This window comes from Sinohyriopsis cumingii, unplaced genomic scaffold (assembly GCF_028554795.1).
Source record: "Sinohyriopsis cumingii isolate HCF-2022 unplaced genomic scaffold, ASM2855479v2 utg000622l, whole genome shotgun sequence".
Classification (NCBI taxonomy): domain Eukaryota; kingdom Metazoa; phylum Mollusca; class Bivalvia; order Unionida; family Unionidae; genus Sinohyriopsis; species Sinohyriopsis cumingii.
In genome coordinates, this window is record NW_028315918.1 from 137,386 (window position 1) to 150,798 (window position 13,413).

The window sequence follows — 13,413 nt, forward strand, 5'->3', positions numbered from 1 at the left end:
ATTTTCAGTGTCTCAATGCTTATAGACTAAAATGTAAGATAAAATTATCAAGATGGCTGTTATGTCATACAACAGTTACCACGTATTATTTTACCATGATATGGTGTTTATTTTGCAAGTGTGTATTAACTGATTTTCCGAACATGAAATAAAGGTACCAGTAAGATTTTGTGACGAAAATATTTTAGTAGGAGAAAATACCTAAACTGACATTTGTAAACTAGTGTAAAAATGGGAGCCATTACTTTTAATATGGTTACAGCATTGTGCCAATGCTCAAATCCTGTCCTTGAACTTCTGTTACTGAAACAAACGATAAGAAAAAAATAAAATATATTTTTTATTTTGTGAAATATGCAGAGTGATCAGTAGAAGAAAAAATGTAATAACTGTCCCCATACTGAGAGTACACGATAATTAAGTGTCTCAAGATTTGTAATGTCATAAGACTTCCCATCATCACGGCATTTTGATTTTGGTTTCTTTGACTGGCATGCAGTTATTCAGCCTTGCTCACCAGAAAATCGGAGTGGACGTTTGTCAGAAATTTACACCCATTTTGATGTTCCCTTTATGTAGCTCACAATTTTCTTTCCACCTTTTCACAGGAGCAGATGCCAAATTTGTCGGAGGATGTAAATAGTGATAATTCCGGATCTCAAAATTCAGCCTCACATCCTGGGATATCGGTACTGCGACCAACACCATCACCGGGATCAGTAGGGTCAAGGTCAAATACACCTGCCTCCCTAACAGGTAAGTCCTTTTCTCATTTCTGTGAATAAGTATAATATTGGAATCCACTGAAACTCAAATATTTTGCCATTTCATCAGATTTAGTGTTCGCATTCCAAGACTGCTATGAGCTATTGAATGAATTTTGGTAGTTGTGTGGATTATTAATTGCTTGATACAAGGATTTGACCTAAATTCTCTTCAAACAGGAGAATATTTATTGCTGACTCGGCTTAAGTTACTTTACAAAAAAGTGAGTCAATCTTGACGGTAGCAGTTTCTTAAACTGCATGGGAGGAGGAGTCATGGTGTGCCAGTTGTTAATGTGCCAGACTTCTGACAGAAATGACAACTTTGTACCAAAGTTCACTGTATCCAAAGTCTGTCGCAGAATGGAATCTTTGTGTGTAGTAATAAATAAAAAAATCTTCGTTGTACTCTTTTAACTCGCACCTAAATATGAATCTAGAAAAGTCCCTATTTGTTACTGTGGTTGAGGAAGAATAGCATAAATGGTTCACACGAGACTTCAACTTGCTTTTAGTTTATTAAAGATCTTTTCAAAAACCAGTTATCATCTGGTAAAAGAAATTCATGCAGGGAACCAGAAACCACAGAGCATATTTTTCTCTGACTGTACAAAATATGTTCCTCTCAGAAATCAAAGAGCATAATTTTCTCTGACTGAACAAAATATGTTCCTCTCAGAAACCAAAGATTGGGAATATTAACCCGTATTACCGATAAAACTTTATTATTAGTTGGTAACCCCTTACTATTGGATGATATCAACAAGATCTTCAATGTCATCCATAAGTAGGTGATTGCAACTAATGGATTTGATTGATTGATTGATTGATCACTGCTCAAGTCTTCATGGTAAGCTGTTATAACTCTAGTGCATATTTTATTATAAATATATCACACCAAAGCTGACACTAAATGGTCTTGATCTGCACCCCACCCACCCACCCACCACTGTAAATGCCATCTTCATAATTTGTTTTTTTTTCTTCTTATTTGTTGATTTGCAGGTATCAGACAGTTTTCTGTTTTAAAGGGAAATTTCAGTTTCTGCTGACCAGAATGTGATTTTTCTAGATTTAGTCTGGGTATTTTTATATTTTTTATATCGTCTCTGATCCAGTTTAAAAAAACATGTCTGGGCTCATTCTGCAACAATCGTAAAGTATATGTTCAAATAATGTATATGGAATTTGGAAATATGAATGTCTCTAACAGATAATTGATGGAATGTAGTTGGTTAGTTTACAAGAAAACTAAACACATGAGGACTAGCATTTTGTGATATTCATAAGAAAGATCTTTACTATGCCAAATTGCGGCTGGAGGAGTGTGGAGCAGGATCTTGCGGCATAGTAAGAAATTCTAAATCAGAGAGGAATTATGTACACTGCAGTAAAAACATAAAAAATATGGTCTGAATACATCTGGAAAAAGTGCAATAAATTGCTTTAAGAAAGGAGATTTTTTTACACAAGATGTCGGCTGTAACCCAATGTCAGTATCTGTGCACTCCATGTCCACAGTATAAGGAGGAGTTTGAAAGACAAAAATCCCTTGTTCAGAATGAAAAAGAAAAAAATTATATCATTGAGCCAAAGAAGTTGATGGTGACAAAAAAAGAACACACAAGATGTCTTTGCCATGGCTGAAAAATGAACAGGGCTAGCATATCAACAATTTGTGTTAAGTGGCAGAAAAGACAAGTGAATTGATGTGATTATTTGTAAACTGTTGATTTGTTTGAGTGTTATGATTTTGTTTTTTTATTTACTCAGCTAGTTATACTTGGCGTCATGTATAGCCTATCTTGTGCAGAGAAATAGCATTAAAAGCATGGTTTTAAAATTAGGTTGCTCATTTATTTCGTTTTTTTAAATAACATTGTATATGTTATAATTAGTATATACAATTTACTATGCACTTCAAGTACAGGGCAAAACTAGCTCAATTAGATGCACAAATCAGTTTTAGAGACTTTTAAAAAAATGTTATGGAAGATGGGAATGCCACTGGGTGGTGGTGCTATGTTTGGCAACGAAAAACAAGTATGATTGACTGAACACATTTTGTTTTTTGACTGGCAGAGGGTAAGAAAGAGGTTGACTTGAGGTTAGAAGGTTAAATATCATTGTTTCTGTGACTGAATGAAGAAATTGAGATTTTGCATAACTTCTAGACCTTTACTCTGGCAAAAGATTGCGGAAGACTTGTACTTGAGGTAATGGCCTGTTTGTCACTAATCTCTCTAGTTCCTCATACCCTACCAATACCATCTTGAAACCCTATTAAATATGGTGCCAGCATATCATGTGCAATTGGCCTTAGTTATAATTGGTCCAGCAGACAAATGACTTCCTGGCAACATGGGCAAAAGAAAAATTAGAAAATGAAGGCTTCATTGCTTTTGAGTTTGACAAAGTCCTCATTGATCAAGAGGATGGTAATGTTTATTATCATTTATTGAAAAGCTACATCTTTTCATTCTTTCAGCAAAGTAGTACATGTAGTTGGCAAGATGTTAATCTGCAGTCAGTATCCTCTGCGCCATTTGTCAGACAAAATGTGTCTCCATTCAGACCACCATGGTAATTTTTATGATGCATGATATGCAGGACTGATCAAGAAGATGTGATTAAAAAATAAATTTCGCATCCGTATCTTCTGTCTGTCCTTGTTTCATACACAGCCATGGTACTCTGATTGTCAGTATTGGCATGTATTCGAGGTATGGTTCTTAGGATAGATCTTGCAAATGGTTAATGGTATAAATTCTAGGAAGGAATTTGGTTTTTTAAGAAATGTGCAAGTCTCAATATGCAGAGTTGAAGTGAGATGGCCCAAAAAGAGTGAGATGGCCACAGATAATGCAACAGTTTAAAGGAACACAAGTGGGACTGGCTTGAAATGCCCTCTTTCCCATCATGGAGAACATCACGGTTTTGTGTGACAAGTTTATTTGCCCACATGAAACCAAGTCTTCAGAGGTGGAAGTCATGGAGTCTGCCAAAAAAATGAAAGCAATATTTAATGTTTGTTTCATTACAGGATAAAATCACCATGATTCAGTTCTTTTGTTCATAGATTCATCGGTTTTATATAATTAATAATTTAAGAAGTTTAATTTTTTTTTACATCCAAGTGTTTTTACAGTTTTAACAAGACAATGTAATTGTGACTGATTTGTGCTGTATATTAATTTTTTATTGTTTTTTTTTAATGATAATAGTGTGAAGCATAGCATCACTGTTGTCATTGGTAGTAGGATCAGCAATGTTTGGGTTTATATGGTAGCCAATGTGAAGTGCAAACTTGAAAAATGGATTATGTGCCAAGTGCATATCTTGAGGGCTTGATAATTTCTTACTAAAATAGATTATATTCATAATTTTTGTGTGAATAAATTCTAGCTTTTTTCTTAAAAAATTTGAATGTAATAAATAATTTCCAAATAGAAATATGAATTTCACTCAGCTAAATCAATTAACTCCAGCTTTCTGATGCCTGTAATAATTTTAAGTGAGACACTTGATAACAGTATTATTGATTTAGGTCGCTCTGTAGCCAATAAAGTGAAAAGCTATCTCATTCAACCAATAGATAACAATGGGATAGACTCCACTTGTCTAGTGTTGGCCCAACCCACTCATTCATTGAAGTACCCCTGCTGATTATTGGATAATAATCAGCTGTAGTTATAATGAGGCTAAAGGTCAACTTGCTGTAGTCCTCAGACTGGTTATGTTTACATTTATTCCACACCAAACAGGTTGCACAAGTTTCACATTCAAGAAGAGGTGTAGATTACACTGGTGAACCATCTGGCATATTGTTTACAGTGGCATTTATATCTTGGGGAAATTCCAGACATTTGCCAGTGTATCATTTGAATGTCTGAATCCAAGTCTGGGTAAAACCTAGTGTCCAATTATAGATACTAATTTATTGACCTTTGAGGTTAAAGTGTACCACTTCTTGGGGTTATTGACATATGTTGGCTGATGGGCAGGTGATTTATGATTTTCACTTATGCAAATGTAGATAAGCTAACAGATCACTGGGTGCAGACAAAGAAGTAGGATTAATGCTTCCTCCTGCTACAGTTACAATACCAAGTCCATAAATATCAGATTCCTATAGCAATAGAAAGTTGTAATCTGATTAAGTAAATTTCTCACCTTGGTGGAACAAGATTGGCTGGCAGATAAATCTGGAAATGAATCCTCCTTTAACATGATGATGGCATATCTGTATTGGCATATTTGCAAAGTTAATAACTTGTTGAGTATTGTACTGGAAACTGAACCAAAAAATGTTTGAGGTGAGATGAGATGTTTGATGTGTTTCTCTTAATGCTTGAGAAATGTAGACTGTCTGCACCTTTCTTAAAATTGTTTGTTTGCTATGCAGTCACTGTAATTCTTCAGTCTGCTCTTCCATGCATCATATACCATTATAATGAGTAATTATTTGATTCCATCCAGGGTTTGACAAAGTAACAGGATCAGTGTGAAGAGCATGATTTATAGCCTGAATTGAACAAAACTGTTGGAATTCTCAAAACGATCGAGTTTGTTTCATCATTGTAGATGCATGTCATTACTTCTCAAATTTTGGAGTTAAATTTAATTTGCAGCCATATACTAGAAGTGCCTTTGGGTAAGGCAAAAGAAAAATAGGCCTGTTTCTGGTCAGTTGACCATCCCTGTTTCTTGTTTACCTAGAGCTTTTTTAAAATCTTTATTTGTAAAAGTTCCCATAATTGATGTGTGTATCTAACTGAGCAGCTTTTGTCCAGTGCATGAAATGCTTAACACACTATGTATGTTAATCTTTGTAAGATCTATATATATATATATATATATATATATATATATATATATATATATATATATATATATATATATATATATAACACAAAAAACTGGCTAAGTACATGTACCCTAATTTTTAAAACCAGTGCAATATGAAGCACATTTTTCCGGAGCCTAAGGCACTGTAATCCAGTTCTCTCAGCATACATTTTAAATTACATTTCTGTTTGTAAAATTTCAAACTAAACCAAGTGTTAATTGCTGCTTTGATTTAAGGGGTTGGACCTACATGTATATAGCCTTCCCATTGTCATCAAGTTTACTTGGATTTTGCTTCACACAAGGCTATATCATGTATTGTTTTTTTTATGCTAGGCATCAGAGTCCATGCAGTTATTGTTTAATTTTCAGATTTTTTATATAATACTTTTGATATCTGGGCATGTCTCTTGCATTTACAAAATAAAAATTATTTCTTTAGTTACATGTAGGGATTTGTATATAGATGGTCGTTTAGTTTTATCTGACCTGGCTGTAACGCATTTGAACTTGTGATTACAAAATGCCCTTCTTCCATCATGCATTATTTGTTCACAGTTGCATTTTCCAACTTTGTCTCAAAAACTGGCCAAAGGAATTCGCCAGTTTTTGACTGTGCATCTAGGCATGATGTTCTTTAAAGTCTGTCAAAAAATGCAGATCCAACATCATATATGGCAGCCATTACTAACAATAGAAAATCAAGCCGTTTGAATGATATTGACTCAGAAACTATTGAACAGAAATCAGTTAAATTTGACAAAGGCATCCTGGCTTCGAGGTTGTTAACATTTGATTGAATGATGCCAATTCATCGTCAGATATGACTTGTATACTAAAAACAGAAAAACCCATTATTGATTTCTTAGAATCCCAATTTGATCAGATATGATGGAAAGCAGTGCTGCCATAGATGAATTTAATTTTTATTCAAAATTATGTCAATTTTCCAATAAATATGGTTGCTCTTGCTAAAAATTGAAAATAAAATTAATGACTTTCCAAAAATACTAAACAGAATTGGACTAAATTTGATATAGATTTAAGTGACTTCCCTGAACCAGTCCATCAGAATGTGACAAAATAACACTCAACAGCACTGGACCAAATATGACAGAATCCTGGCATAAAGGCCTTTCTGGTTTGTAGAAATTATGCTGATCTGCAATTAGATATGGCTGCTATTACTATTGAAATAAGAAAAGCTTGATATGACTTCCTTTAAAAAAATTCAAATGCAAGAAAACAGCATGGTTGATGTAGCTTTCAGACAATACCACTTGCTGTCAGATTTGGCAAGAATTACTAAAAACAGAAGATTTTTAAAAAAAAAGACTTCGGAGAAACTGCCAACCAGAACTTGACCAAAAATCACTTGCCGTATTTTACTGGATTCAACAGAAAGTATTCTGTAGCCATTCAGTTTGTATAAATCCAGGCAGTCTGTCTCAAATATGTCTGACAATTACTAAAATAAACTTCCATGACATCCCCCCAAAAGTGCAATTTGACTGAATTTGACCAAATTTAACAGAAAGCAATTTGGCATGAAGGGTTTAAATTTGTACAGTGATGCCAGTCTGCAACACTTTGCAAAGTGTCTGAAATGTGTGCACATTTTGCAACAAATTAAACGAGTCAGCTTAGTAAAAAAAAAATTAGAAACTCAACTCCCCCACCCTCGTAAATTCTACCCAATAACACCTATTGAGTACACCACTCAGCAGCCGACAGCTATGGTGATGTGCATGATGTACCTTTGTATATTCTTTGTCAGCTGTAAATGTTGCAACCTAACAAAGGGCCATCAGATATGGCTGCTAGTTAAGGTAGAAGCACTTTCTTAATTTCTTTTACAAAACCCTGGCTTTGCAGAACTTAACCAAATATGACTGAAAACATCTTAGCTTGGAGGCATTTTTATAACTGATGCCAGCCCACCATCAAATATGGTGACCATTACTAACAAACACGTACACAACTTGGTAGAGAAGCCTGTCAGTAAAATAAATAATGCTGATGTGTCATTAGAAATGGATGAATTTATAAAAACGAGAGAATCCTTGAAACAATCGTTTTAAAAACAAATGCAGTAAACATGGTGAAGAAATTTGTTATTTTGATGTCTTGTTCAATGCACTTCATTCCAATTGCCTTTTCATATTTTTTTGTGTTCTTGAACCATTAATCAGCCATCAGTCGATTAGTCCGTTAATTTCTGTTTGCAGGAAATCAAGTGGGGAGCCCTATGCCTCCTCGCCCACCTTCCCAGCAGCTTGATGGACAGCAGCAAAACTCTCGTATGAGTCAATCACCAATGTCTTCAACAGGTAATTTAATTTGGCATTATGTAATTCCTTAAAACTGAATAATCTAGTTGGCTTGAATATGGTAGGCTTGAACACACAAGATTGAACATTATTGATTGCTGATCCTGGCATAAATCCTTTAAATTCATATAAAGCTCTGTGTGGTTCAAACAATAAGGAAAATCATGTATTGCATTATAGCTGGTGGTTCCAATAACATATGTTATTATGATATATTAATATCAGTTTTGGGTCAAATTAAAATCAAGATCCAACAGCACATCAGCACAACCCTGGCTATATAGTACTGTGCAAAAGCTACAAAACTAAAATGGTGAAACCAAACTTGTCAGAATTTCCAGGAATACAAACCTGTCCAACAAAAATAAATTCCCACATTAGGACAAAAGGTAAAGATCAATACAGAACAAAGATAAAGGCACAGGAGGGTTAAATCCTTTAAATGCAAGGTCTACACTTTTTTGTATACACCAGTCTTTTTAAAAAAAATCCAAAACCCTCTCAGTGGAATGCCATTGTAAATGTTTCTAACACCAAACATATTATTGGTCATGCATGCATGCATGCATCCATACCTACCTATGAACGCACACAGTGGGTTTGATCCCCAGCTGATTCATACCAAAGAATTCAAAAACGGTACTAACAGTTGCCTTGATTGGTGCTCAGCATTAAGAGGTTAGTGTTAGGACTGGTCGGCCTGGTGTCAGGATAATGTGACTGGGTGGGACATCATGCCACATGTCTGCGTCATGTTGCCCCAGTGCTAGACAACACTATAAACTGCCCCACTAAAGACATTGTAGCGATATGACTGATTTTTATATATTTTAAAACTATGTCAAAAAATCTTAATCACACACACACACATACACACACACACATATATACATACCTTCAATACAGTCCAATAATTTTTGTTACATTTTGATTGGTTCATTTTGCTAAATGTTTCTTTGTAATTTGTTATTTTTACATTTTTTAATATGCACTATATAGCCAGTATTTTGCTGGCCTTTCCATTAAGTCATATATATATGCACATCAGTTCATTTTTTAAAATAGAAATCAATAGGAATCCCACAATCACACATTGTAGAAAGATCTGCATGTATTTGCTTGGGAGACAATTGTTACCATATATGCACTTATAAGATGGTTCCAAATGCAAACTATAGACCTAGATCTGCCACTGCATAATGCACCATTAGATCTTGGTTTATGCAGTTTGTTATGACTAATATGAAAACAAACAACGTAGACCCTGTTCTGCTGACCCATTGTACGAATGCAGATCAGGGTCTATGTTGTTTGCAGTTTGTCCTGACTTCTATGTATATACACACATATACACACACACATCCATACATATAGACATGCACAATATATTGTTTGTTTTATGACCATGATGTTAGGTCGATAGTGTGATGACATCATTTTTTAAAATATTTTTTCTTCTTCTGTTTTTTAAGGCTAAGTGAGCTTATGGTATGTCCCTGCATCCATCATTCATCACTTTTTGTGCAAATGTTGACATCTGCTATTTTTTTAAATAAAGCTATCCACAAAAAGCATCACTAGATCAATTTTAGCCAAAATTGGCTGAAAGCATCCGAGCCTTTCAATTTTTTGTAAAAGAATCCTGATCCACAACTCAAATGAGGTCATTATTATCAAATAGAAAAACCTTTCAATGACTTCTTGAAAACGGTGCTTTAGAATTTGAACAAATTTGACCAAAGGTATCTTTATTTAGTTAAAGATCTTTAATATTTTTACAGCTGATGCTGATCTGCCATCAATTATGGCTGTGATTAGTAAATTAAAATATTCAAATGACTTCTTAAGAAAGAGATTGTCACAAATTTGACCAAATTTATGAATTATTTAGTATTTTCTCATGAAAGGCTTTCATACATGTCCACACATTTTGGTACGAGATGTTCACAAATTATGTAGACCTGTTATCAGATTCTTGGTCACCATTACAAACAGCTTCTCAGAAACTGCTGAAAAGAATTGAACCAAATTTGAGAGAAAATGTCTGTTGGCATGATAAACACTTGAGTTTCTGTTAATGACACCTATCAACCATCAAATGTCACTGCTTTTGACCAAATTTCATTGAAGAATCCTGGTATAATAATCACTGGACAACAAATTTTTACAAAAGTCATGTTACTGAAATAAAATTAGTCAATTCTTATCAATTTTTATGTGCTGAACACGAATATGACAGTCAAATTGCAAAATTGGCTCTAGTTTTTTTGTAATCTGCAAGAAATTAATGTTTACATAACGAAATGCATTCCAATAGTAAAAGGTCAACTGTAATAGCCTACCTATAAAAAATCAAGTCATTGACTACATCTTAGATTTCTTCGCCTGTCTCTTGTACAGCTGTTCGGGAGCATCTCTGAGGAGTGTCCAGCAGTAGTCAGCCAGCATTGTAGTGGACCATTTTCCCTGGTATCTTTGTTCCATTGTTGCGATATCTTGATGAAAACGTTCGCCGTGTTCATCACTAACAATACCACAGTTGCTAGGAAAGAAATCCAAATGGGAATGAAGGAAGTGAATCTTTAGAGACATATTGCAGCCAAGTTTCTTATACTTCATCAACATGTCTTCTACTAGTTCCTTATAGTTTTCTGCCCTAACATTTCCGAGGAAGTTTGTAGAAACTAGGCGAAAAGCATTCCATGCTTGTTTCGCGTCACCTTCCAGCAAGTTGTTGAACCGGTCATCTTTGAAAAGCTCTCGAATCTGAGGACCCACAAAAACTCCCTCTTTAATCTTTGCTTCGCTGAGTCGAGGGAATTTTTCATGCAGGTATCGGAATGCTGGCAAAGTCCGGTCAATGGCTTTCACGAAGTTCTTCATCAAACCTAGTTTGATGTGAAGGGGTGGTAGCAAGATTTTCTGAGCCTCAACCAGAGCTGGGTGTTGGATATTCTTCTCTCCAATGGCTACATTCTGCCTGTGAGTCCATTCCTTCCTCATGTAGTGCATTTCCCTTGCTCGGCTATCCCACTCGCATAAGAAACACATGTATTTTGTATATCCTTGCTGCAGTCCCATTAAAAGGGCAACTACCTTCAAATCACCACAGAGGTGCCAGCTGTACTTGTTATACTCAATGGAATTCAGTAGCTGCCTTAAGTTATCGTATGTCTCTTTCATGTGGACAGCATACGCTACTGGAATAGATGGAAGAATGTTTCCATTGTGCAAAAGCACAGCCTTGAGACTCAGTTTCGAAGAGTCCACAAATAGTCTCCATTCTTGTGGGTCATGAGTGATTTTTAAAGCATTCATGAGGCCCTCAATATCGGAACAGAATATCAGATTACTTTCCTTTCTGAAGAAAGGCTCCAATTGCTGGTGGCGCTTTCGATATGCAGTAATTGTGACATCTTCTTCTAGAAGATTCCATTGTTGGAGTCTTGATCCTAGCAATTCTGCCTTGTTCTTTGATAAGTCCAAATCACGAATCAGGTCATTTAGTTCTTCCTGTGTTATTCTGTGTGGGGTTGATGATGCACCACAGTGAAAATCTGGATCACTGCATGCTGATGGACCAGGAGAAGAACAGGTCGACTCACCTTTGTCTTCGTCAGATGAATCAAGAGAATATTCTGCTGGAGGTTCTGGAATAGGAAGTCCCTCACCATGTGGAACTGGTCTCAATGCAGACGGAATGTTTGGGTAGACTATTCTCGACTTCTTTCGCTTCGTTATTCCGCCGGAAAGAGGAGGAACCAAGCAGAAGTAACAGTCATTTAGGTGGTTGCTTGGCTCTCTCCACACCATTGGGACTGCAAACGGCATTGATGACCTTTTGCAATTCAACCACTGTGAAAGCTGTGTTGTACATGTAGCACAGCATATATGCGGAGCCCAAGGCTTGTCTTGGTCACCAACCTTGCATCCGAAGTAAAGATGATATGCCTTCTTCACTTGAGAATTGATACTTTTCTTCTGGTTGGCAAATGTCACTTCCCCACAAATATAGCAAAAATTGTCCGCGGTATTAACACACTTTCGAGGCATTACTGCTCTTTATTGTACGTAAATGGATAAAATAATAAGTTTTATGTAACAGTAGCTTGAACTGTCTCGCACAACGTCTAAAGTATTTTAAATGCTGAACCTATCTGATTGGGCTTTATATAGTACACTGCTTACGTCAGCTTCAGCAGCCGCCTGGCATTAGTATAATAGGCCTACACATGTATAGTACACTGCTGACGTCAACTTACTTCAGCAGCCGCATGGCATTAGTATTGCATTGCATCAGAAAATGATGCAATCAACTGTGGATGATGTGAGCATGATGGTATTATGCAATGTTACATCATTATTCCGGATGTTGCTGCAGTCCTACTGGAGAAATTTACACAGTGAAACATAGAAAATGAGGTATATGAATATCTTCAAAACGAGAGCCAATACAAATTTTTCACGGTTATATTCGTGTTCGGCACACCAAAATACTACAGATTAGGGCCTTTTCAAGTCAGTAATGATTTCACTGTTGACCAGTGTAAGTTGATACATATCTTCTCTCCAATATGGCCACCTTACTAAAAACAGAAAAACCTATTCTGACTTGTTTGCAATAACCACATAACAGAATATGAACAACTTTGGTAGAAGTGTTTTTTGCATTAAGTGATTTTAGCTGTGTAGAAGTGTTGTCAATTGCCATGAAATGTTGTTGCTGTTGCAACTTCAACAGAATTTTGACTAAATTTGACATTGTATCTTGTCTTGAAGGAATTTCAGATGTTTGCAAATGATTCCCATCCACCATAAAATATAGCCTGGTTACACAAAGAAAGTAGAGAAACATTTGATCAACTTTATTTTGAAAACCCACTTAAGTGAATTATTCCGACTTTGACAAAAAGGTTGTTCAGAATGAGATGATTATGCTCAGCCACTAATCTAGGTGAAGATGTACAAATTAGAGGAACATTGGTTTTAATAACTTGGGCAATCAACATCATTTATTTGTATAGAAAGGACACTACTGATCTAGATTCTTGGCCAAATGTTCTTGCGTTGGCCATTAGGCTGATGTCTGCCAGGCAAGCAATCTCAGGCCCACATTTTTTTTGCAGGTTATAACCAGCAAATGATGCCCCCTCCAATAGGGCCTAATCAGATGAATTATGTTCCTGGAAATAACAAGATGGGAATGGGGGGAATGCCAGGGTCCCAAATGGGTCCCTACCCTCCATATAATTCACAATATCCTCAATCAGGTATGTGATTACCATTTAGTCATCAAAATTTCAAGTTCAGAATGTATTGTGTCTATGCATGTCGGGTACATTAGAAGCACAGGATACTGTATTTCAGAATAACACCAGTGTTGTTAATTTTCAGTGCAAAAGGTTGTTAGGTTATGATCATGATTATGCTGAGGTTATCATTTTGGTCAAAGTATTACCTACCATGATTTG

General features: G+C 35.7%; 1 protein-coding gene across 6 annotated transcripts in view; it reads left to right on the forward strand.

Moving 5' to 3' along the window:
* Positions 1-13,413, forward strand: part of LOC149773632 (uncharacterized) — a 122,700-nt gene that overhangs the window by 63,333 nt on the left and 45,954 nt on the right. For 5 of the 6 annotated variants that reach the window (XM_089946084.1, XM_089946085.1, XM_089946086.1 and 2 more), the window contains 3 exons: positions 609-756; positions 7,841-7,942; positions 13,069-13,212. In XM_089946084.1, coding sequence (XP_089802210.1) covers positions 609-756; positions 7,841-7,942; positions 13,069-13,212 — 394 coding nt within the window. The remainder of the gene's footprint in view (positions 1-608; positions 757-7,840; positions 7,943-13,068; positions 13,213-13,413) is intronic. The other variant, XM_089946087.1, reaches the window with a different exon arrangement.